The 23,735-nt window shown below is 46.5% G+C and overlaps 1 protein-coding gene across 1 annotated transcript in view; it reads left to right on the forward strand.

Annotated features, from left to right (window-relative positions):
* LOC147666349 (long-chain-fatty-acid--CoA ligase ACSBG2-like) overlaps nt 1–23,735 on the forward strand; it is a gene marked incomplete at its 5' end in the record, with an annotated part of 191,942 nt that overhangs the window by 92,628 nt on the left and 75,579 nt on the right. The window contains one exon of the mRNA XM_086949102.1: nt 12,188–12,405. Within this exon, the coding sequence (XP_086805228.1) occupies nt 12,188–12,405 (218 nt within the window). The remainder of the gene's footprint in view (nt 1–12,187; nt 12,406–23,735) is intronic.

Consider the following 23,735-nt stretch of genomic DNA (forward strand, 5'->3'; position numbering starts at 1 on the left):
GAGCCGTGGGCGACTGACTCCCACTTCAGAACCGCACAACTAAATGACGCTTTCCTTGCTCATGCTTGGCAGAACGCCCAAAATAATAAGAATAAGGGACAACTTATATATCCATGTTTTGTAGAAAGAAAAGGTCTACTGTACAGATTAGGGAACAAAGAGGCAACCCCCCAACTGATAGTGCCTACTGATTTTCGTGATCAGGTTATGTTTTATGCCCATGCACATCTCCTGGCGGGGCATTCAGGTGCTGAGAAAACCACAAACTCCATCGTGAACCATTTCTTTTGGCCTGGGGTGTACGCACAAGTAAAGCGGTATTGTCAGGAGTGTACAATTTGTCAAAAACGTAACCCTTACGTCCCACCAAAAGTTTCTTTAGTTCCCCTTCCTATCATAGGGAAGACCTACGACCGTCTTCGGGTTGATATAGTGGGTCCTCACCAGCTGTTCCGCGCAACCGATTGGGGCGCCTTGCGTTGGGGGTAGGTTTCACACCCAGGCTGTTCATGTTTCAGGTACCTTACCTTAACGAGCAGCCCCACAGGAACAGACTGCGGGGCCCTTTAGGGTTACTCTTAGGGTCTCCCCTCTAGAGCAGGACCACTTTGCCTGCTCCCTGATTGACCCAGTGAGGTTGTATCTATCTCCTTTATTTTATTGTGTATTTTTCTCACTGTGTAGTACCTAGCACCTGAGGTCCTGAAGAATTGCCAGTTAGGCAAGAAACATGTCGACCTATTTAGAGGGTTGAGTTAGCCCACTGTGCACCTCACGGTTCCTTTCTCCCCTCCCACCATTTTAACTAAGGGAGTCAGCCACGTGAATAAAGTCCCTTGTGGACTGGCTCACCTTCTTTTAATCTCACTATTCCCTCACGACTACACCTTCACCAGACCCCTTACACACACTCAAACCATTGGCTGGAACAAAAGATCTCCAACAAAGAGCGCCTACGGCACCCGTCGGACATTGCAGCGCCAGTCTGACGAGGAGCAGGAGACCAATGATGAAGCATGACACCTAGGTTCCTGGGTGTGTGAGGTCTTCTAGTTCCAACAAGGGAACACCCCGTTCCATGCTTCTGCTCTAATTCCATATTTACACACACATACCCATTGAGTTGTCCCTGGGGAACTTTGTATTCTTTTGCTTAATAGTGGGTCCTCTACCTAAATCTACTCGAGGTTACCAGTATGTAATGGTGGTTGTTGATTATGCCACTCGTTATCCGGAAGCATTTCCCCTACGAGCCGCAACGTCAACAGCCATCGCACAAAAACTAGTGGAGTTGTTTGCTAGAATGGGGTTCCCCCGAGAATTGATAACTGACCACCAGGGTACTCCATTTGTTTCCCGAATGATGAAGCAGATATGTTCTATTTTGCATATTAAACACCTGCACACATCGGTTTACCACCTGCAAACCGACGGCTTGGTAGAACGATACAACGGTCTACTAAAGGTCACCCTAAAAAAACTGTTAACAGGAGACGGGAAAAACTGGGACCAGTTGCTTCCTTTGGCCCTATTTGTGTTGCGCAGCCAGGTTCAGAGCAGCCTAGGCTCTTCACCCTTTGAACTATTTTTCGGAAGAAAGCCTTGCATACTGCTAGAAATAACCAGGGACAGCTGGGAAAGAGAAGGGGCACAGGACGCTCAGGAACTGTTGGACTATACCCAACAGCTCAAAACCAGGTTACAGAAGCTGCGTACTCTTTCATACGAGACGGTTGAGAAGGCCCAGACTAAACAGAAAACCTTCTATGATAAGGGGAAAAAGTGGAGAGAGTTATCTGTAGGTGACTGGGCCCTGGTCCTTTTACCGTCTTCCACCCATAAACTTCGTAAGGAATGGCAAGGTCCCTTTCCCATAATCAGAAAGATAGGAAAAACAACATATGCTGTGAAACTTTCTCCCTCAAAGACTCAAATCTACCATATCAACATCCTAAAGAAATGACTGGGTCCCCCGCCCCCTTCCCCTCATTCTGTATCCACTCTCACTCCAGTGACCCATACCATTGACCAAGCAGTAATGAACCCTGATCTTACCAAACAACAAAAGAAGGAAGTAGTAGGCGTGCTTCTCAAACATTAGACGATCTTTTCAGATCAACCAGGCAGAACCTCTTTAGCGGTGCACTCTACACCCCTGTTGGTGTAACAGTAAAACAAAAACCTTATTGGGTTCCAGAAGCACGACGTAAGGTATTAAAACTGAAGGTAGAAAAGATGTTAGAAACAGGGATTATTGTACCCTCGAAAAAAAGCTGGTCCTCCCCTGTGGTCCTAGTGCCTAAACCAGACGGAAGTACTAGGTTTTGTATAGACTTCCGCGCTGTCAACAAAGTCTCTAAACAAGATGGGTACCCCTTACCAAGGGTGGATGAACTCATTGAGCGCCTGGGAGAGGCTCAATACATAACGACCATCGACCTCACAAAGGGGTATTGGCAAGTACCCCTTCACCCCAAAACCAGGAGAAGACTGCATTTTAAACCCCTGAGGGACTTTTTCATTTTACCGTCCTTCCCTTTGGCCTGCATGGCGCGCTGGCGACATTTCAATGCCTTATGGATACTGTTTTAGCCGCCTTCACCAAGTTTGCAGCCGCCTATCTGGACGACATTGTCGTCCATAGCCCAACATGGGAAGCTCACATTCTCCACCTGGATCAAATCCTAACGGCATTGGAAAAAGCTGGCCTCCACATAAATGGAAAAAAAAATCACGAGTTTCATTCAGCCAGGTCAAATATTTGGGGTATGTCCTAGGTGAGGGACGTCTGTTTCCTCAGCAAGAAAAGTAAGAGCCATACAGTCTCAAAGGTTCCCCTCCACTAGAAGGGATTTTAGGGCTTTCCTGGGATTAGTGGGATATTATAGTCGCTTTATACCCCATTTTGCTATGACATCTGCACCTCTAACTGATCTATTGAAAAAAACAGCTTCTTCCACTCACTTAAAGAGTCCATCCCCTCAAGCTTGTAGGGCCTTCTAGTCACTCAAGGACTATTTGTCCTCCGCTCAGGTATTGATTACCCCTGACTTCGAAAAACCTTTCTTTTTGCAGACTGATGCTTCAGGGGTGGAGTTAGGGGCAGTTTTATCCCAACTAGATGAGGAAAGCAGCGAAAGGCCCGTTCTATATCTAAGTAGGAAGTTGTTCCCAAGAGAAATGGCTTATCCAACAATAGAAAAGGAATGCCTAGCGGTGAAATGGAGTATTGACAAGCTCTGGTATTACCTAGAAGAACGTCATTTTACTCTTTTTACTGACCACGCTCCACTGACCTGGCTTCAACAGAACAAAGGGCGGAATGATCATATTCTGCGATGGTTTCTCTCGCTCCAACCCTATGACGACACTGACTTCTTGTCTAGATATCCTCTTTCCCCCGAACAGGAAAAGCTAGGGGGGGGAGATTTGTCACCAGATCATGGACTCTCCTTTGTCATCCCCTGTGACTTTGTCTCCGCAGGACTGGAGTGGGCCCTTTAAGGAAAGCCTGGACTTCCCTGAAACTGCGCCTCCCTCGATGACGTCGGATCTGGTGGGCTTATCAGTGGTCGCTTCATCACATGAAAGGCGGAATGAGGAAGAGACCGTCAGCGAGTTCGGGAAAGCAGGAAGCCGGCCGGAGGAGAAGGACGGACGTCGACCGGAGGAGACCGAAGACGACCCCGAAGGACTTCCAGCCTGTGAAGACCAGACGAAGACGGGCCAAGAAGACGAGGTCACGCTCAGCGTTCGAGGAACACCGAAGGATAAGCCAGGAGGCCAACGACACTACGCTTCGCCCAGCCACGCTCAGGAAGCAGCGTGGCTAAGCAATGTATGGGGCAGAATACGAGCTCTTTCTGCATTTAAAGGTGGGGAGGGGTAACGAGGAAACAGGAGGGTTCTGTGAGCACTCTTCCGTTCCTTGGGCACATTCACTTCACAACCCCCTGGTAGCGTGGCTTTAGAAGGGACAAACTGGTGTTGTTCTTACCCTCTCACGTGACGTTTTCCTCACTCCCTTTCCCTTCCGTCAAATGAACTTGAGCAAAGCAGTGACATAATAGCCACTCTCCTTTCTTTTGTTTAGGGGCTGAGACAGTGAAGAGGAACCTCTACGGAAAACCCCTACCTAAGAAGAGGAACCCAGATGTGTAGTCTCAAGTTTTGGATATTACTTTAAAGACATCCAGTTATTGGACAAGCTTTCTGTATGCCCAAATAAAAACGTCCTTATCGCACTATTGGCTCCTTCACTCCTTGTTAACCTTAAGGTTACTCTACTCCAGCACCCCAACCCAGAAAGTTTTGTATTGTAGACATCCAACAGCTGCCTGAATCCTGACACATTTCTCACTACTTTCCCTTACAGGGAATCAAAATGGATGGAAACATTAGCAAAGCAGATGTTTCCCTCTACCAGCCTTGCCCTCTAATCAGTCAACACTTCTTGCCTCCTGGGGAGATATTTGCAAGCATTGTGGGACAGGATGGCGGAGAGCTTGCCAGCTCTCCCAGATGACACAAGGCCTATCCTCCAACGTTTAATTACATATCGCCTAGAAGCAGCAAAATACTCCATTTGCTCAGGCTTGGTCACGGCCAACAGTCTGGGTAGAGCAGTTGGTACCAGTGTGGTGCCTCAGCGTCACACCTGGCTTCACTCTGCAGGGTTTTCCTTGGTCATACAACAGTCACTTATGGATATGCCCTTCAACAGCTCTAGCTATTTGAAAGGAAGGTGGACTTGGCCCTGGAGAGATTTAAGGAGAGCAAAGCTACTGCTTGCTCTCGAGGGCTAGCTCCACCTGTTCAGCACACTCTCCAACAGGATTGTCATTTTGGGGCTTTGATAGGGGATACTAGTAAAGGCAACGTCAATATGTACCTAAACAATTGGCCTCTCAGCTTTTCTGAAGAAGATGCCGGTGAGCGTGCGACAACATTGAGGCCCCAAGGCTATAGGTTCATCTCCATTCGATAACAGTTGGAAGACCTCTGGCAGAGTTTGTGCACCTGATCTCAAAACTAGGGGTCTCATAAGACCCCTTCAAAGACTGGATCTGGAAGAGAGACTCCTCTGAGGCTAACAAAGAGGTGGATACAGGGCTGGAGACAAAGGAGTTTATTTTAGGAATTTTAGTAAACTCCTCCTCAAAGTCAGACAATAAGGGCGACTGTCCAGGAAAGCCAGATTCATCAATGTCTTTCTCTGCCTTTAAGAGGATTCCCTTAAGAATATGGTGAAAAAGAAGTGAACCACATTGTGTGGGCATCATCTGACACCTCATGGGTAGAAGCCTAAATCTCCACCTATTTCACATATATTATTATCATGATTAACTCACTTTTACTATGCGTCTTGGACACGTATCATACAGTGTGCTTTGTAACTTTTGTTCAATGCACAAAATATGTTTTTCACTACTAGAAATACTCTAAACCTAAAAAGAACAAATTCAGCTCAGATTAAGTGAAGAAATCAATGGTTTTGTGAGGGACTTTGTAAATAAGGAGACAAACCTTATAAACAAATTAGCAAAGGAATTGTCTGGTTCAGGTTATGCTGGTAAAAAGTGATTTAAGACACTAAGGGCAACCAATAACCAACTCAATTTTAATTGTGTCTGCCAATTTACATAAATAATTCTATATTGATTGTTCTGCACAAATAAATAAATAATAAAGGTACAATGTTTACTCGACACACGATTCACTAATTTGTTCATATAAAGAGCATGGCAGCAACACCACTGCCCCAGTTCAACCTACCTATTACTGCCATACATTTGATCTCAGATCATTGGAAGTTAATAACGTTTGTTGGCATTAGAGCATTTGACTCAAGGGGTATATATGATGGTGACTGGAGTGGTGGATGGTAAGAATGGAAGATTGTTCAGGATGTAAGAGGGCGTTCAAGCATATAAAAATTCAGGTTAGGAGGCGGAGGTGAAAAAGAAACATGCGGAATATGGTAAGCATGTGGTGGGGGCTAAGAAAAAAGGTAACAATGCTCTATATTAACCACTAATCGAGTGAGCTGACCAGGCCAAATCAGTGAATGGAAATTAACATCGGATAGAGACATCTAGCTGCAGATTCCGTAACTTTTGAATTCTCCCGGCACCAGTCTGGATCTGGAACTTTTTCAGCAGTGCCTTTACGCACCCATGGGCGGCATCGTATGGCTCCGTGACGACGTAGTCTCCGGATATGACGTCAGTGGAGCCATATAAGTCCCCACTGATTCGAGTGGTAATCAATGGCTTGTTTTGCTGCTCTTTATTTAGATATGCTTTGTTGAGGGGGTTGAAGTTCCTCACATCTGTTTGGGTCAGTATGACCCTTAGTGCAAATGTAATATGGCCCTTTCTGTTTTTTTGCTTCCCTTTTATATAGCCACGGTCATGGATCTTCAAGTTGGGTAAAGGTTTATTTCTTGCTTTAACTCTTGTTGTGCTTGTGGTGTTGAAGTATTAAGCACTACCTCTTTCTTATTGAGAGAGATAGTTTACCCCCGGTTTTGACTATGTCCGGATGGTATTTGCAGCTACATAGCTGTTTTGTTCTTTATTTTATTTTGTTAGGAGCTTAGTTTCAAGAGTTCATACATTTTATGGTATACACCTTACTCTATGTGGAGTATTGGTTGGATATTGTTTAGCCTGTTTGTGTACTACTTACGTGGTCTAGTTGTTTGCTATTGAATTGGTCCTTCTTGGACTATAATATATGCCCTTTAGGGGCCATAATGGTGGGCTCATAGCCAATATTTTTTCTTTGGTGCTACTTTTCACTCGTCTGGTTTTTCTGAACCAGGGTATTTTGTGCAGTGCGTTTTCTTTACTTGAAGCAAACTGCATATGTATTATGAGTGTTTTAATTTTGAACAACCATGATTGCATTTTTTGGAATACAGGGTTCATAAATCCCTCCTTTCTTGGAGGGCATAAGGTAATCCTGTGGTTCAATCTTGGAACGCGGTGGTATTAGCTCAATACCTTAGACTCTCTGAGAGGTAAAGTCTGAAATAGTTAAGGCTCTTTTCAGTCATGCTCTACATAGTAGTAGATCGTTTTGGGATAAGAAGGTCTTCTTTTAATTCTCCTACAATTTTCCTGCATATGTTTTTCTATCTAAGGTTGGATATTACCAATCTTTTTGAGGTATGTATCCAATTCTCATTTCAGTGCGTAACAGTCCTGGAGAATTCAAAGAAGTTACTTCTGGGAGAAGGGTAAATTATATATGTATACACAGAAACTTTCTGTTCTCTCCCGAAGGCAACCCAGGAACAACGAACCACCAGACAGTGTGGAATGTGAGCAGAAAGATTTGTTATCCCTTTATCCCTTTTCTAAGCTCAGCATGACGCGTTTCGGGTAACCAGTACCCTTGATCACATGATCGTTTATATACATATATAAGTACTGGTGGACTAACAATCACATTTTCTTCTGGATCACAAGTGTGGTTGCATGTGGTAACTACTGGGAAGGGTTCAGTTTTACAGGTGGCATTATCTTAATGGCAGGTTACCTGTGGTGGTACATGTCACCTAAGGTGGTTTATTGTTAGCTGTGGTACCTTTTCCATTAATATTGTAAAGTATTTTGAGCTGGTTGTTCAGTTCTGTTTCACCATTATGTATACAGTGTATACACAACTGTGTGCGTGTGTCACACATGTTTGGTTTAAAAATAAAATAAAAGACAAAGAAAACAGAAAGAGATGCAGTTACTTCTCTCTCCTCATTTCCATTTGCTGCCTCGAGGTGATGTTCGGATGCGGGGACAAACTAATGGAGATCTTTGTGGAGGGACGGGGGACAATGGTCGGTGACATTTTGTGAGTTGTCGGCCACTCAGAGATGCCTGACACATATATATACATCTTTGTGGCAAGATTTTATACAACTGGCATACTGATTTATATATTTATAAAAACATTTATAGAGCGCGAACGAAGGCCCTTGGGCATCTCGGCGCTAAAGTTACTGCAATCTGTTGAGCCTCATCAGACAGGAGATCATTGGTTGAAGAGCCATGTTTTTAGTTGCTTGCGGAAGATCCAGAGGGAGGGGCTAGTTCTGATCGATTCTGGTAAAGTATTCCACAATTTAGGTGCAGCTACCATGAATCTTCTGTCCCCCCAAGAAACGAGTTTGGTTCGGGGTACCACTAAGTCATGCTGGGAAGAGGAACGTAGCATTCTTGAGGGACGGTAAGGAATAAGGTTTTGGACAAAGAACGCCGGTCCCACGTTTTTCAAAGCCTTGTAAACCAGGCAGAGGGACTTAAACATGACTCTCTTTCTCACTGGCAGCCAGTGCAGCTGTCTTATAGTGGATGCGGCCGAGTGATGTTTGGGGATGCGCCCTAAAAGCCTAGCAGCAGTATTCTGAATGGCCTGCATTTTCCAGAGCACTCTCTCCTGGGCACCTAGAAACAGTGCATTACAGTAATCTAGGGTCGACAAAACAAGGGAACTAACCAGTGTTTTGCCGGCACTTTCCGGCAGGAAAGGCAGGATTTTTTTTATAAGCCGCAGTTTATGGAAGGCTGAGGAAGAGATTTGGTTGGCATGTGGCATAAAATTTAGATGGTCGTCGAAAAGGACTCCTAAATTCCTCACTTTTTTTGTTGGGTCCGGGGGTTGGCCCATAGATGATGGCCACCAAAGGGGGGACCATTGCGGGGATAGGTTGCCACAAATTACCACCTCTGACTTATCAGAGTTCAATTTCAGGCAGTTTTGAGCCATCCAACTTCCGATAGCCAACATACCTTGGTTAAAGGTGTTCGCTATTTTGAGGCCGTCGTTCTTAACTGCGAGGACCAATTGAGTGTCATCTGCATAGGAGGTCAGGCTCATCCCATGTGCCCTGATGACTTTGGCAAGGTCCGACACATAAATGTTAAAGAGTGTCGGACTAAGGGATGAGCCTTGGGGAACTCCACATGGCAGAGACAAGGGGGAGGATTCAAAAGGTCCGATGGTAACGACCTGGGATCTATTTGCCAGGAAGGAGGCAAGGAGACTCCTAGCCTTGCCTTGAATCCCAATGCTCTCGACACGGTCGACCAAGGTGGTGTGGTCGACCGTGTCAAAGGCAGCCGATAGGTCCAGTAAGATGAGGACAGCTGTACCTCCGGCATCCCGGATGGTTCTTATATCATCCGCCGCTTTGATCAGAGCGGTCTCCGTGCCGTGGAATTGGCGGAACCCGAACTGGGATTCGTCCAGGAGTTTGTGTTCCTCGATAAAGGACGAAAGTTGGAGGTTCATTATTTTCTCAGCTATTTTGGCCATCATTGGGAGACTAGCGATAGGACGGTAGTTTTTCAGCTCGTCCTTATCGAGGGTGGGCTTCTTAAGAAGAGGTTTTATTAAGGTCTTTTTCAGTGTCTCTGGGAAGATGCCGGAACAGAACATGGAGTTGCAGATTTCAGTTATGGCAGGGATGACTGTTTCCATAATTGGTCGTAGCACCTTCAGGGGACAAGGGTCTAGAGCTGATCCTGATTTAATAGATGACACTGTGTTCTGTACCTGTAAACAGGTAACCTCGTGAAACTGGGAGAAAGTATGACTCTGGTGGTAGGTAGTGGCTGCCGGGGGGGTGGGGGAAATGTTGGAAAAAAACCCTATAGATGTCGTCAACTTTGCTAAAGAAAAAGTTGGACAGTGCGTCACAAAGCATCTGGGAGGGAGGAGGGGCAAGATCAACGGACAGACCAGCTAATTGTTTAGTTGTCTCATAAAGAGTTTTATTAGAATTTTTAGCTGATTCTATCCTATCACAGTAGTATTTTTTCTTTGCCTCAGAAATCATGGTTTTATAAATGGCAACTGACTCCTTGTAACTAAGTTTGGTTTCATCAGTATAGTTTTTCCGCCATAGTCTCTCTTTATGCCTGCATAGTTGCTTCTGGGTGCGAAGTGCCTCAGAGTACCATGGGGCCGAGGGGGTTTGCCGGTTACGAGAGCGTTTTTTAGTTCGAACCAATGCTGTGGCTGCCGAGCTAACCCATTGGTAAAATTGATGGCCGATACCAGATTCACAGATGTTGTGATGTATTATGTGACCTCGGGTGGTCATTTGGTTCAAGCAAATGTTCTTTATATCAGAGAGGTATTGTTCTTCTCCTTTCATGGTGTACAGATTATATCTTAGGTTTTGTATTGAGGCTCATTCATTTTAATATATTGGGAATGAGTCATGTGAGTCCTTCTTTATGGATTTTATCAGAGTGGCTCTTCTCTGATATTCCTTGATTGATGTGAAGAATACAGATTACAAGGCTTTTGCCTGGTTCTTGGCCCTTTCGGTCCATAACGTCTATATCCCCTTGTAGGATAGATGATAGTATCTGATACCTCGCAGATGGTTATTTAGGAGTCTTTTCTACCTTTTTCCTCAGGGCTCGATTTTTGGGCCTATAGAATGGTTTATTATTTACATATTATGTGATAGTGATCATAGGTGCTATTAAGAGCCAGGATCCTTTCCTACAGTTCCTATGTGCATTTAGTCGATTTTGGCTTTGATCGGCTGGTTCTGTTTGAGAACTGTTGTAGGATTCATTTGATGTTCAACTACTCTATCTGGTTACACAGATGTTTTTAAGTTTTACATATAAATGAAGGCACACACAGAATGTGATACGCATAAAAGCACTGTGTTTTCATCACTTGTATAGATTCGAAGAGGTTGTGTACGGCGAGACACACCCACTGGAATTATTAGGACCATGTACCATTATCTCCATTTGTTTTCTTTTATCCTTTTTGTTTGTACTCTAGGTTGGCTGCTTTTCTCCAGGGCAAATTTCTACCGGGAGAAGAACTGGTATGTAGAACCACACCACACACTGTAGATAGTTTTCATTTAGTCACTTGGTCCTGAGGAATTGCCAACTGATCTATTAGAGACATTTACAGGCAAGAAACATGTTGACCGCTAAGGGGTAGAGCGTAATTTTTATCAGTTTGAAACAAAATAGTTGCCCCCCCTTCTTCTTTTTACTTTTGACCTCTCCAGAATAAAAATAATTATAGAGGATTCCCTTACCCGTTTTAACCCACACACCACATCTACATCTTACCAGGCCCTCACACCCTCGGCACATATACGGCAAGGAACAAAACATCTCCGATAAAGAGCCCCTTTATGGGTGCCCGTCTAGCATTGCAGCGCCGGCTCGACGAGGAGCAGACCCATATGATGAAACATGACACCTTTCTTGCTGGAGGTGTGAGGGTCCTAGTTCCGAAAGGAGGTATTCCCCACCCCACCACCACTCTGAGTACTCACGGGGTGGTCAACTTGCCATCCAGGAACACCGTACCTCTCTTGTCTTCAGGATTTATTTGCAGGCACTCCTCTGGTGGGTAAAGCTTTGGTATTTAATCGAAAAATGTTAAGGAATCTGTGGCTAGATGTTTCTATCAGAAGTTCAAGTTACTTAACTTCAGTAGTGTAGTATCTGGTAGAGACACAGTCTAGCCAGAGATTCCTTAATGCCCTGCCCATCCTCTTCGCTCCGCAAAGACCTAGGAGACAAAGGGTTGCGCCCTGTATCAATACTGGTTTGTATACCAGTGGTCATTGTCTCACGTAATGGCGAGTCAACAAACATTTTGATTGTTGTTTCATGGGTCTTGAATTGATATGGCCATACCCCTCACTTCCATGGGAGAGTGGGGGTGTTCCCCTTTTTAAGGATGGTTCTGCTTCAGGTGCAATGGTTCATGTAGCCTGAGCAGCGTCGATTAATGTGGGGTTTTAACCTTAAACCCTTTGGATTGCATTGGCATACCATTCCATGTTGTTGCAATTGGAGTTTTAAAAGCTTTTGATCGTTTTTGGGCACACTGTTTCCACAGACAGTCTCTAGAGTAGCTCCGCAATCTGGTGCGGATGTTTTCACAGGCGAAGCTGACGTCCGTGCGCCAGAGGGGACTTATATAGCATATCCTGAGACAATGTCATCACAGAACCGTATGGTCCCTCCCAGACTTTCCCCTGGGGAGAACTCAAAAGTTAAGTAATTTGCAGCTCGACTGTGTCTCTACCAGATATTACTTTACCAAAGGTAAGTAACTTGTACATCACAGATCAAGAATGTACAGTTAGTTCTCTGCATCTGACTCATACCTCTACCTTATGCTCCCACAGCTGTGGTAAAACAGTCCCAGGATGCAAGACCCGGATCCATATGCCAGATGAGGATGGCAATGGTGAGATCTGCATCTGGGGAAGAAACGTCTTCATGGGCTACTTGAACATGGTTGAAAAAACAAAGAAAGCCTTGAATGAGGAAGGATGGCTGCACACTGGCGACCTTGGCAAGTTGGACCAGGATGGCTTTCTCTACCTCACTGGCAGAATCAAAGGTGAGGGTCGAACACTTCAATTATTGGCGTATAGTGCTGAGAAGAAGGCAAACAAAGAGTGTATGCTACTACTTTTTTCAGTAGTGATCCATCAAATGACTATAGAAGCATTCATTTATTGAGATATATCTGAAGTACAAGTTGCAGAGGTGTCACAAATTGCTTATTTGCCTAAAAGCCGACTGGTGTTCTGCACCTGTGAATGCTGTCCTATGTTAGATATATGCATGCATAAAACTGCTTGAAAAGGCAACAAATCCAATTTTGGTTTGTGTAAAAAGATACAGGCAAGGCATTCAGTGAAAACAAAAATGCTACTGACCAATTGTTCACAAAACAAGACAGTCAAACTACAACGCCCTGATTGTAGTTCCCACCCTCAGCTGCATGAAGGTGGAGGACATTCACTCAAATGGTAGCATGATCAGAGAAAGTCTTGGTTTAAAAGGGCCTCTTGCTTCGCCAGGAGATACAGGCTCCAGGTCTTGCTGACTTCCATGCACAAGAGATCATACTGAAAGTCTGTCTCAAGCCTATAGGTGAATTCCCTACCGGATGGCCAGTTAATATGATATGTGGTGGAGTTATCAGATGGAAATGCGTGGAATGTGAAGAAGTTTGTGCATGAGCCAGGATGTGTGTTGGATTGTCTGCAGAGAAAGGAGCCCTCTGAATGATGAATCTAAGGATATGGTTCCGGCAGAAAGGTTCAAAAGGATCCCTAGGTAGATGGAGGATTATGTGGTTCCTCGAAGATCAGCATCTTGTTATGGGTACTGTTTTGCATTAGCCCAATGTGATGATGTCTATCATTTTCATTTGTCCTTATATTCCCTTTTATGAATGCTCAAATCTTGTATTTCTTTGTTAAGGAAGAGGAATGTGTTACATCTTGTGTTATAAATGAGGGCGTGCTGGCCTTTATGCTCCCATGGCCTCATCTGGGAGTTCTAGGATTCTAACTGATGGCAGTTGTGGGCTTTTCCTCTTTGGGGTGAGATGCTGAAACTAAATGCTGCGTAATAAACAAAGCTTAGTTGGAGTACTTATCCTCATTTCAGCCGACTCCAAAAGAATGGCAATCAGGCAAGTCTTGTTAGATTATAAGGATCAAAAGATGTATCCTAGAGCAGATTTCTGTAGCTGGACAGAGTTCCATGAAGTGAGATACCTTTTCTGTAAAGTCACATTGAAACCTTTACTTCATGATCTATATGTAGCTTCAGCGCCATTCCTGGTCCTGTAAAGGTCCAGAAATGTCTAAATCCCTACAGAGCTTCCTTCACTCGTGGAGCTCCTAGACTTTTAGCTGATGTTCCTAGGGACCAGGTCTCTCTCAAACAAGGGCTCCAGCAGGGTACAGTGCGGTGTACTGAAAACTCATCTGCTCATAGATGGGAGCCCGTTTCTGTTTCTTCTATGATCAGGCCAGCCAAATAAGCCTTGGAGAGCTCTTTAAGTTCTTGCGAATATGTGGAAAACATGTCACACCTCATTCATCAACACAGCGAAAACCAGAACTTCCTCCTTCTCTGACTTTACCTGCTCCAACTTTGTTTTGAGGGGCTAGTGGTGGGAAAACTTTGCATAATGCACACCTTTTGGCGTCTGTTAAGTATTTAGTATCCAAACCCTACTTTGTTCCAAAAATACCAGCGCACCATATTTTCAGTAGTTGTTGTTTGTGTTCCTGCCAGAATACCATGCTCCTGGGTTTTCTAAAAAGGTAAGATTGTTGCTCGTGTATCCACAGCTCCCAACCTCCACACAGGGCAAGCCTTAAACTAGAATCCAACCCTGTAAACCATCCCTCACTTGATGTGGAAACTGGTCCCATCTCGCAAGGGAGCAGAGACAGGATGGCTTGTCCCACTCTGTCACATTCTAATGTAAGTGAACAGTGATTAACCCCCACCCCCCAGAACCCCCACCCCCCAGGGTTTCTGTCCTTAGAGCCAGGACTTTTGTCTCCTAGTAGATATTTTGCACCTCATAAAAGAGCTAATTCTTCTCAGGACAGAAGAGTCCTGCAAGCTGTTTTATCTTGCAAAATGTTCCATGCATGATAAAATAGATGCTTACTGTTAGAAATGAAGTTACCAATTCTACAGGGGGTAGCATGAAGCAGAGCGGGCAGGCCAAACTTCAGAGGACATGTGTAAAGCTTCCATGCAGTACTCACAGACGACACACCAGGTGCACCACAAAAGAGACACGACACCTCTGCTGGTTGGAAAAAAAATAAGTGTTGTATGATCTCCAACCTGCAAAGGTAAAACACAATAACAGCAGTAATCACAACGGGGCGCCCACTGGCAACAGAGCAAAGTATATCAGGGGGATTATTTACAAGGAAAGGGGGAAAAGAATAAAAGGTTAAGTCCGTGAGTCCATGGCTGAAATAAAAACGTGTTATCATTGGCATGAAACCTTAGAAGAATACGTGAGGGAAAGAAATACTAATGTTGAAACCCAAGGTCAATATCGCAGGGCCAACTCAGGCCTTAATCCTTGGCCCACCTAGAAGTAAACTGTAAGCATAAACTCAAGCATTAGACATAAGATACACATTAGGTAGGATGGCATAGCATAACTTGCAACAGCATAACATTGAACATGGGAGGTAAATCTGAAACCTGTCAGGCCTAAAAACACCTTTACCAGGGACCTCCATAACTCTTGGGAGCACCCTGGGGCCGGTAAGTACACCCTCCAATTAAACATTAGGTGCAAACCATTGACATCGGGCCTACAACCTCAGTAGAGGGACCTCTGGGCGTCAGGCAGGAGCCTTATCCTTGAGCAGTGCTCTTAAGGATGGCAGAGCACACATCCGAGTAGGGGCGCAGTGATCTAAGCACCCAGCCTTAACCAAATAGGCGTCAAAAGCACCTCCCGGTGACATCAAAACACTAGGCACCCAAGACCGGACTCCCCCTACTGCAGGTACAACCCAGGTCCCTGAACCACCCGGGGCTCACACCTCCGAGTCTCTGTCCTGGGTCTACTGGCCCAATGTTGCAGGTGCCTGCTGCCAGGCGGGGCACCTGGAAAACAATACTGTTCCTAGGGGCGGCAGTTCACCACGGAAACCTGGCACCGGGGGTTGGGCACCGACAGTATGCCCCGATACACCCCCCAACACAGTCTGTTTGAGCCCCACACTCACCGGGCTCTTGGCAATCTCTCCACGCTTCTGCTCCTCACTCCGGGCTTCCTGGCCAGTAGGGTGGGAGGCCGGCACCGACAATGTGCCTCGAGGCCTCACCAGACAGACGCAGACACTGCTCCCCGAGCAGAGTTGGGGTAGGCTCCTTCTTGTTAATTATTTTAAACACGCCATAAGTGCCAACACGCGGGGTAGGCTCCTGCGGCGCTATTCACTCCGCAAAAGGGCCCGAAAAAGCAGGGTAGGCTCCCGCCCTATTTACAAGGCTGAGAGGCGACAGGATCTGGCGCGGTAGCGCTTAGGAACACAAAAGCAGCCTCTTCCCCCTGCACAGCGCTATCCAGCACACAGCGCTTCTCCTCAGCCCAGCTCCTCATACAGCGCTTCTAGATCACAGCGCTTAGCAGGCAGCACTTTTCCAGGGCCAGGCAGCGCTATTAACAGTCCAGCGCTTGATTGAAGCGGCGCTTTGCAGGCACACACAGCAGGCAGTACAGTTCAGGCAATTTTGGACTACCCAGGGCTTCTGCAGCACAGCGCTTCCAGGATTATAGCGCTTTGGCACGCAGCGCCTCCTCCAGGTCCAACACTTCCAGGCGCACAGCGAAAGGGGGGCGGACAGTCCCAGCAGCAAACCCCAGGGTAACACTCCTCACCTCCTGGGTGGTGGGGTCCAAGATGCTCCTTCCCTTCTCGGCGCTTCTTCGCACAGCGCTGGCGTGGTGCAAGGTCCCGGCAGCTCCAGGAGGTAGTGGGGGCATCATCAAAGCAGGGTGGTAGGCTTTCACTATCCCCACTGCAGCGTGGCCCTCCTCCTACACAGCAGCCTGAACTCCTGAAGTGGGGCTTCACAAGCCCTGGGGACAGTAGGGGGGGTTCTGAATGGGTGCAGGGTCCAGCACACAGGCCCAAGTAGCGGTATCCCCTGGCAGCAGGTCCCCTCACATTCTTGTCCCAGCTCTGTCTCTGCGCATCACATCTCCTCTGCTCTCCCTATACCAGAAAGGCTGGAAGCTTCTAGAAGGTCCCTCCAAATGCTGGGATTGCTGGGTACCAGACAACTAGACGGCTAACCCACCTAAGACAGCCGAACTAGTTCTGACTGGCTCAGGGGGAGGAGTAGAGCACCCTGGGTGCCAGGCTTTCCCTCCAAATGCAGGGGTGGCTGGGTACCTAACAACTAGACTGCTAACCTCCTGCAGTCAGGTGGCACAACGCACAGCATTGGCATCCATTTTAAATGCAAAACACAAATGCAGCATTTCACCAGGGTACATGTTTACAATGGGGGAAAATAAATGTACGCACCATTGCATTGCATTTAACATTACACAGGGCTTCTCATACCTCACATGGCCTATTCTGTAACCTTTACCATGGGGGAGACATTCTACATTAGGGGGCGAAAAGCGAAAAAATGTTGGGGAAAAGGGCCAAGTCCAACACATACAAAGTAACCTTTGCTTATGGTTTGCACAAATCTACCATCACAGCTAAATGATATTTTTAATGAATATCAAAACAAAGCTTGCATGGCCTCTGTAGCCTTGTCTAGCCCGCCTTGTTGGTAAACTGAGGGGCATTTTACCTAGGAAGTGGCGGTGAGAGGCGTTAGCCTCCTTATGCTTAACACCTCTCATCGCCACTTCGAAAGCGCCAGGCTGCACCATATTACCAAGGATGTGGTGCAGCCTGGCATTTCCCCATGCGATGGCGCTAAGTCTCACGAGTTAACAACAACACAGGCACCTTTGCACCAGAGTACAAGGGTGTCTGCGAGCAGGGTGGTTTGTTTATGTACAGGAAGGTGTCTCTTCCTGCACATAAACAAACCTAAAGTGCCATTTTGTAACTTACATGTGTGCTGCTTCATACAAGTTGCTCCAAAGCAAACACACTTTTACCTACTGCGCAGGCAGGGTGCACTGGGAGCGGGAACTGGGGAGACATTACACACAAAGAATGGGAGGGGATATACTATAGAACGCGCCATTCAGCATACCACATGGGGCTCACTGACACCCTCACCAAGGTAGCGACCTATTGGTATTACACCCCTGAGCGCCTACACGAGATGCACCCTGCCAAGGGCGCCTTATGTTGGCGCGGCTGCGGTCAGGTGGGCACGTTGATGCATTTGCTCTGGGACTGCAAGTTGCTCACAGGGCATTGGAAACAGATCCTGGACGATGTGGACTCCCACTTTGACACGGAGATTCCCCGTTTCCCTTCGTACGTTATTCTGGGACTCCCCAACCCCTTGACCTACCCGCTGCGTTCCCGCAGGGGCCAATTAATAGCGATTGCCCTGGGTTCAGCGATGCAGAACATCTTGGCACGCTGGCTCTCGACCCAAGTCCCCACATACCATAGGTGGCTTCACCGCCTCTGGATGGTGCTTGGCATGGAAAAAATCTTGTTGTCAAGAGCAGGTGAGGGCGCTAAATATGCGGAGTTGTGGCAACCATTCCTGTCTCTGTTGGCTTCTGAGTTTCTGGAGGTTACTTGCCCCAGATATCTCAGATTGCTGTGCCTTATGGACACAGGGTAGGGGGGTATAGACAGATTCAGCTGGATTGGATTCGGGTGGTTGGCAGGTTAACAGTGTGTGGTGGACATGGACCTTGGGGAGGGGGGGCAAGGGGGAGGGTAGGGGGTTAGGGGTTGGGCTGGTTTGGGGGTGGGGGGTTGTTCTTTCTGGGCCTCCTTTTCCAGTTTGTATGATATGCCCAGTTTGCATGCGTGCCCATGGCCGGTGGAAGGAATTCACTGTGGGTGCCATTCCCGGTGAAGGTTTGTGGGGTTGTCGTATGGGTGCGGATGGGATTTGCGGCCTGTTACGGCCTTCTTGATAAGCCAGATAGCATGAAGCCCTCTTACCGTCTTGCCCCTAGCTTGAATACGCGGCCGGCCCTGTAAGGGTTGGTATGCTATATTATGTTATGTTATACTAGATTTATAAAGCGCACAGCTACTCAAACTATCCCAGCGCTGCTACCAAGAAAACCCACCACAGAACCGGCTGAAGAATCAGAAACGTCAGGAGGAAAGGGCCTCAAAACAGCAGCGTTTTTAATTTCTTCTTGAAAGCTGCCGGGTCTGAGACCATCCTGAGGGCGAGAGGGAGTTCATTCCAGGCTAAGCCAGCATTGCGGGTGAAGGAACAGCCGCCCAGCCGGTGACGTTTGAACCGGGGTTCTGTATAAGGAGTTGGTCAGACGACCGCAGTTGCTTGGAAGGAGTATAGAAGGCAAAGCGCTTCTGGAGGTAGAGTGGGCCCAGCCCATACAGAGCCCATTGGACAATGGACAACATTTTGAATTTGAGACGAGAATCGAATGGGAGCCAGTGTAGGTGGCAGAGATGAAACCGCACACTCTGTCTGGGTGAAAGTCCCAGTAGGAGTCTTGCTGCAGCGTTTTGGACTACCTGCAGCTTCCTGGTAAGATACCCCGGACATCCCACCAGGAGAGCATTAGCATAGTCGAGCCGGGAAAGGATGAGCGCCCGAACAACCGTTTCTTTGGCACCGACTGGCAGGAGAGGGAGAAAATTTCGCAGCATTTTTAGGGTGCCAAAGCAAGTCCCTGTGAGTTTCTTAACGTAAGTCGCGAAATTAAGGTTCTCCTCAAACCAGACCCCCAGATTTTTTGCAAGACCCTTGACTGACTGGGAGGGGGCGGAAAGTCAGATGGCCAGAGGGTGACTCTAAAATCCGCAGGAAACAAGCCAAACAAGAGCACCTCCGATTTCTCTTCGTTGCACTTAAGCTGTGCATTAGACAACCAGCGAAACACTGAGGAGAGACACCGCTGCGCAGTGCTGACCGAGTCCTCTCCTCTTTTCCAGGTGAACAGTAACTGGGTGTCATCCGCATATGCCATCACCTTAGCCCCCAATGACTCCGCCAGATAAACCAGGGGAGTCACGTAGATGTTGAACAAAAGGGGGCTAAGAGAGGAACCCTGCGGGACGCCAGTGGAAAGAGGAGTAGGCGCGGAAGCGCACGGTGGCAAACAGACCTGTTGTGACCTGTCCTCCAGAAAGAATCTGAGCCAACTCCAAGCAGTACAAGCAATGCCGATGGCTGAGAGCCCCTCGAGAAGGAGAGAGTGGGGAACCGTGCTGAATGCCGCCGAGAGATCCAGCATCACCAGGGCTGCTCTCCCGCCGGCATCCAGACAGTCACGGATTGTAGGCGGCTTGCTGTGTTTAATTTCTGGCACCATTCGGAATTTTTGCATTGTTATACAACTGAGCTTCAACGCCGGCCCGCTGGGTTGTAGGCGAACTTGAATGTGATTTTTCTCATGCCTAGGTTTTTTGTCAATAAACAAATTTAATACTAAAAAAAAAAAAGGTTTGTTTATGTACTGTTGTGAACGTATCTAGGACCCTAATTAAATATTCCCGATTTATGCCCTTATGTGGTTATAACAAATCATATCCTTATAAAGGCATAAGAATCATATCCATATTTAGTAATAGCCAATACGGCAAGGCTACTTCCTTAGACTCCTAGAAAGTACAACGAGTTCTTTAAACAATCCAAACCTACAGCAACCCGGGAATTCCCCCTGCCTTTGTTTTGATTTGTCCTAGAACTTCTGCGTGACCTGAAAGAACTGCCAGTTCTTAGTGGCCGTTCTTATTGACGTCTTATGCCCAACCTTACGTCTAACATGGCACCTTCCAGGTATAAATATACCAGCATTTGCCTTTAGCAACACACGGTGGTTCGGAGCAGAGCGGCTATCTACTTACCCAAAGCCCAGCTGATGCGAGTGCCGCAGGAAGCCGTCCCTCCCATTAGACGCACTGAGAAAGACGCTGTCTTTTCTCCTGCCGAGAAAATCCAGCTCCAGTGTTTCCAGTCACCCTTGCGGGTTACTGGGAGATCGAGTCCTGAGAACGAGATAAAAGACCTCCTTTATTCTAAAACCAAGGTACAGAGCTGATTAGATCCTTAGAGAATTCTTGATTCAGATACTTGGCAAAACTAACTTAACTTAAACTGCAACTCCCTTACTCCTTCCCACGTACTAGGCTACGGTTAGGTACACTGGGGTAGGCGTGCTTTAGAAGCGCCAGTTGAGTATGTTTAGTCAACTTTTATCATTGTATGTAATTGTATATATTTTATCCGTTTTAAGTATCATATGGCTCAGAAACCATATCAATGCTTTTACAGTATTATTTCATAATACTCCTTTTACTGTACGCACTTTACTTTATGATAAGTATTACAATTGTGGCAATTCACTTCTCTTGCATGAGAAAGAAGACTGCTCAATAAATAACACCCTTTATTGAAAACGCCCGTCTCTCTATTTCTCTGCACTCTGGTGAAACTAAGTATGCACGATTGACTGGGTGAAAAAGCTATCTATTGTTTTCACACGACTCTGGAGATATACTCCTTATTCTGGAGGGAGCAAAGTTGTCATGTTTATGCGGTTGTCAGAAGCTAAATCCTTCTTGTCTAATCAGGGAAGTTAACTCCTCCCTGTTCATTCGAGAAAGTTTCTAGTGACCTCTGAGCTACCTGGCATACCTAATTAAGTCTAACATATTCAGTAGAGACCTAGTCGACCTCAGTCCTATGTCTAAACTGCTGTTTATGTTATTCCAATGCGCAGAGCCTATTGGGAATATAGGAACTACACTACAGTACATGAAGGGACACCTTCTTGTACATAAACAAACCTCGGCATTTTGATTTTTCCATGTGTGCTGCACAACATATCAGTCAGCCTGGTGCTCCTAGAATCTCTGTAACCGCTTTTGCAATGAGCCGGTCTTCTGTCTGGACCTCACACTCAGAGTCCACCTCCTTCTGGATTCTCAGTTCCTGCCTCTTAATTCGCAGGCTGTTGACAAGAAGGCGCCCCGCCCTATCCCCCTGACGTAATAGTGATGTTTTAGGCGAACGGCCCTATCTAATTCCAAACCTGCTAAATGAGTTCCAGTTGCCTCCAGTTGTCTCCATACCTTAGGGGCTCAGTACGTTTATGGATGCGTTCATGTTCTGTCACATGACGGGAGAGGTCCTCTCTTTTTTCCCTACGCTCTTTGTTTTCTTCCAACTATATGGCTATCAGTTCTCCCCTCACCACCGTCTTCGGCGCGTCCCAGACCATGGATACAGTGGTATTTGGGTTGTCATCATTAGTCAGGTATTCAGTGATCCTTTTAGTCAGTTGGTCAACATTAGCCAGGCGGTGAAAGAGGCTGTCTCGCAGGCGCCATGCTCTCGGACCTAGTCTATGGCTAGGGAGATCCGAAGTGACGTCACTGCTGAATGATTGGACAAGGATCTGGGCTCTATGGCAACGTCTAGTACCTTTGTTACTAAGTCTCTGGAACCTAAGAAGTAGTCCAACCTAGCGTAGGTTTTCTTTGCAAATGAATAAAATGTGTAGTCTCGAATCTGCCCATGGGTGTTCCTCCAGAGGTCTATTAGCCTCCTGAAAGTGACCCAGTTCCTACCCCCTCAGAAACCGCCCCCATCTGCCCATGTCGCTGAGCTGATCTGTCCAAGATGTTGTCAAAGACGAGGTTTAAGTCGCCCCCTAACAGCGTCAGTTGGCCTGGTGCTCCTAGAATCTCTGTAACCGCTTGTTTAAGGAAGTCCTCTTCTCTCTCACTTGGCGAGTATATGGAAGCTATTGTGATTAGGTCTTTGCCCATTCATAAGGAGTATGTTAAGAATCTGCCCTTTATTTCAGATTCTTTAGCAATAACCTTGCCCTTAAAATGTCGGGAGATTAAAATGGCCACTCCTGCTGTTTTATTTGCTTAGGAAGAGAAATATTGATGTGGAAAGTGTTTAGAGCGAAGCCTATGTTTGTCTCTGGGACAAAAGTATCTGTACATATACTAAACAACTTAATCTAAAAAGCAGACATTTACAATTTCCATTGAAAGCTACATTTAAAAGCAACATTAAGAGCATGTTTAAATTTCAAGAACTTTTCCATTAAAATATTAGCACAGATGGAGCGATCACAGGAACCATCTCCTTTGTCTCTGGGAAGGAGATGGGTCTCCTGTAATAGGCATATCTCCACCCTTGATTGTTCTAAATAAGATAGTAAAGAGCTTGGCTTCGGAGAGTGGTTAAGGCCTTTGACATTTAATGTGAGTATATTTACTTTGTGCAACATCATGTTGGAGTCGAACAGGCTATGAGGTGACAATGTATGTAGAAAGGAGGGATCAAACATGTTGCCGTAGTGTATATGGCTCTTTTAGAAATGGGCGTCAGTGATGTGCCTTTACCATTACCAGGTCTGGCCCCAAAAAATACAAAGAAAAAACTGACCATAAAACCGTGAAAACTAACAATAAAAATACAAAATAAAAATAACAGAGTAGAGTCCATTTCTGGCATGTCCATTTGACACTAGTAAGAGCGTGGAGGGTCCTCCTCCAACCCGGGCCCGGCTGCTCGCAGTACAAAGATGCCTCCAGCGAGGACAGAAATAAGAAAAAACTCTCGCCGGAGAGGCCGGAGCAGGAATCCCAGGGGGTAAGCCTTGTCAAGCTGAGGTTGGCTCTGAGGCGGAGCCTGTCAAAGTGTCAATGACCACCTGCTTCTCTTTGGCTATTAATGTTAAAAAGTATTTATTGAGCGCACTGCCACCGATTGGTTTCCTGGCGCTAGAGTAGACAGAGAACAGATCCTAAAGGCGTGAGGAGAAGGCAATCAGTGATAGGCTTGTTTAAAAAGCCATGTTTTTAAGGCTTTCCTGAAGGACATGAGATCCGGGCATGAAGAACAGCAAATCTGCAGCCACCAGAGCGTTTGCTCTGGTTGCTATTGTTGCAGAGGCCGGTCGAAGGTCGAGGTTGGGGGGGGGGGTGCCAGGGCCCCAGAGTAGAGTAGAGCTGGAATCCCCAGCGGCCATACCCGCCATGGCCTGCAGGATTGGAAGTGTCCTCTTCCACAGTCAATACTCAACGTGCCTCCTTCATGGATCTAATTTGATGGAGCCTTCCACGGTGACACAAAATGATGCAGAGTGGGTGGCCCCAGGAGTAGCGCACACCTGCTGCAGGGAGATGTGCGGTTATAGGACGGAAGTCTTTCCACTTTTGAAGTGTCAATGTTGCGAGGTCTTGGAAAGAACTAAGTGGGGCCCTTGGTGTAGCACCGGTG

This window comes from Lissotriton vulgaris, unplaced genomic scaffold, assembly GCF_964263255.1.
Source record: "Lissotriton vulgaris unplaced genomic scaffold, aLisVul1.2 SCAFFOLD_832, whole genome shotgun sequence".
NCBI lineage: Eukaryota > Metazoa > Chordata > Amphibia > Caudata > Salamandridae > Lissotriton > Lissotriton vulgaris.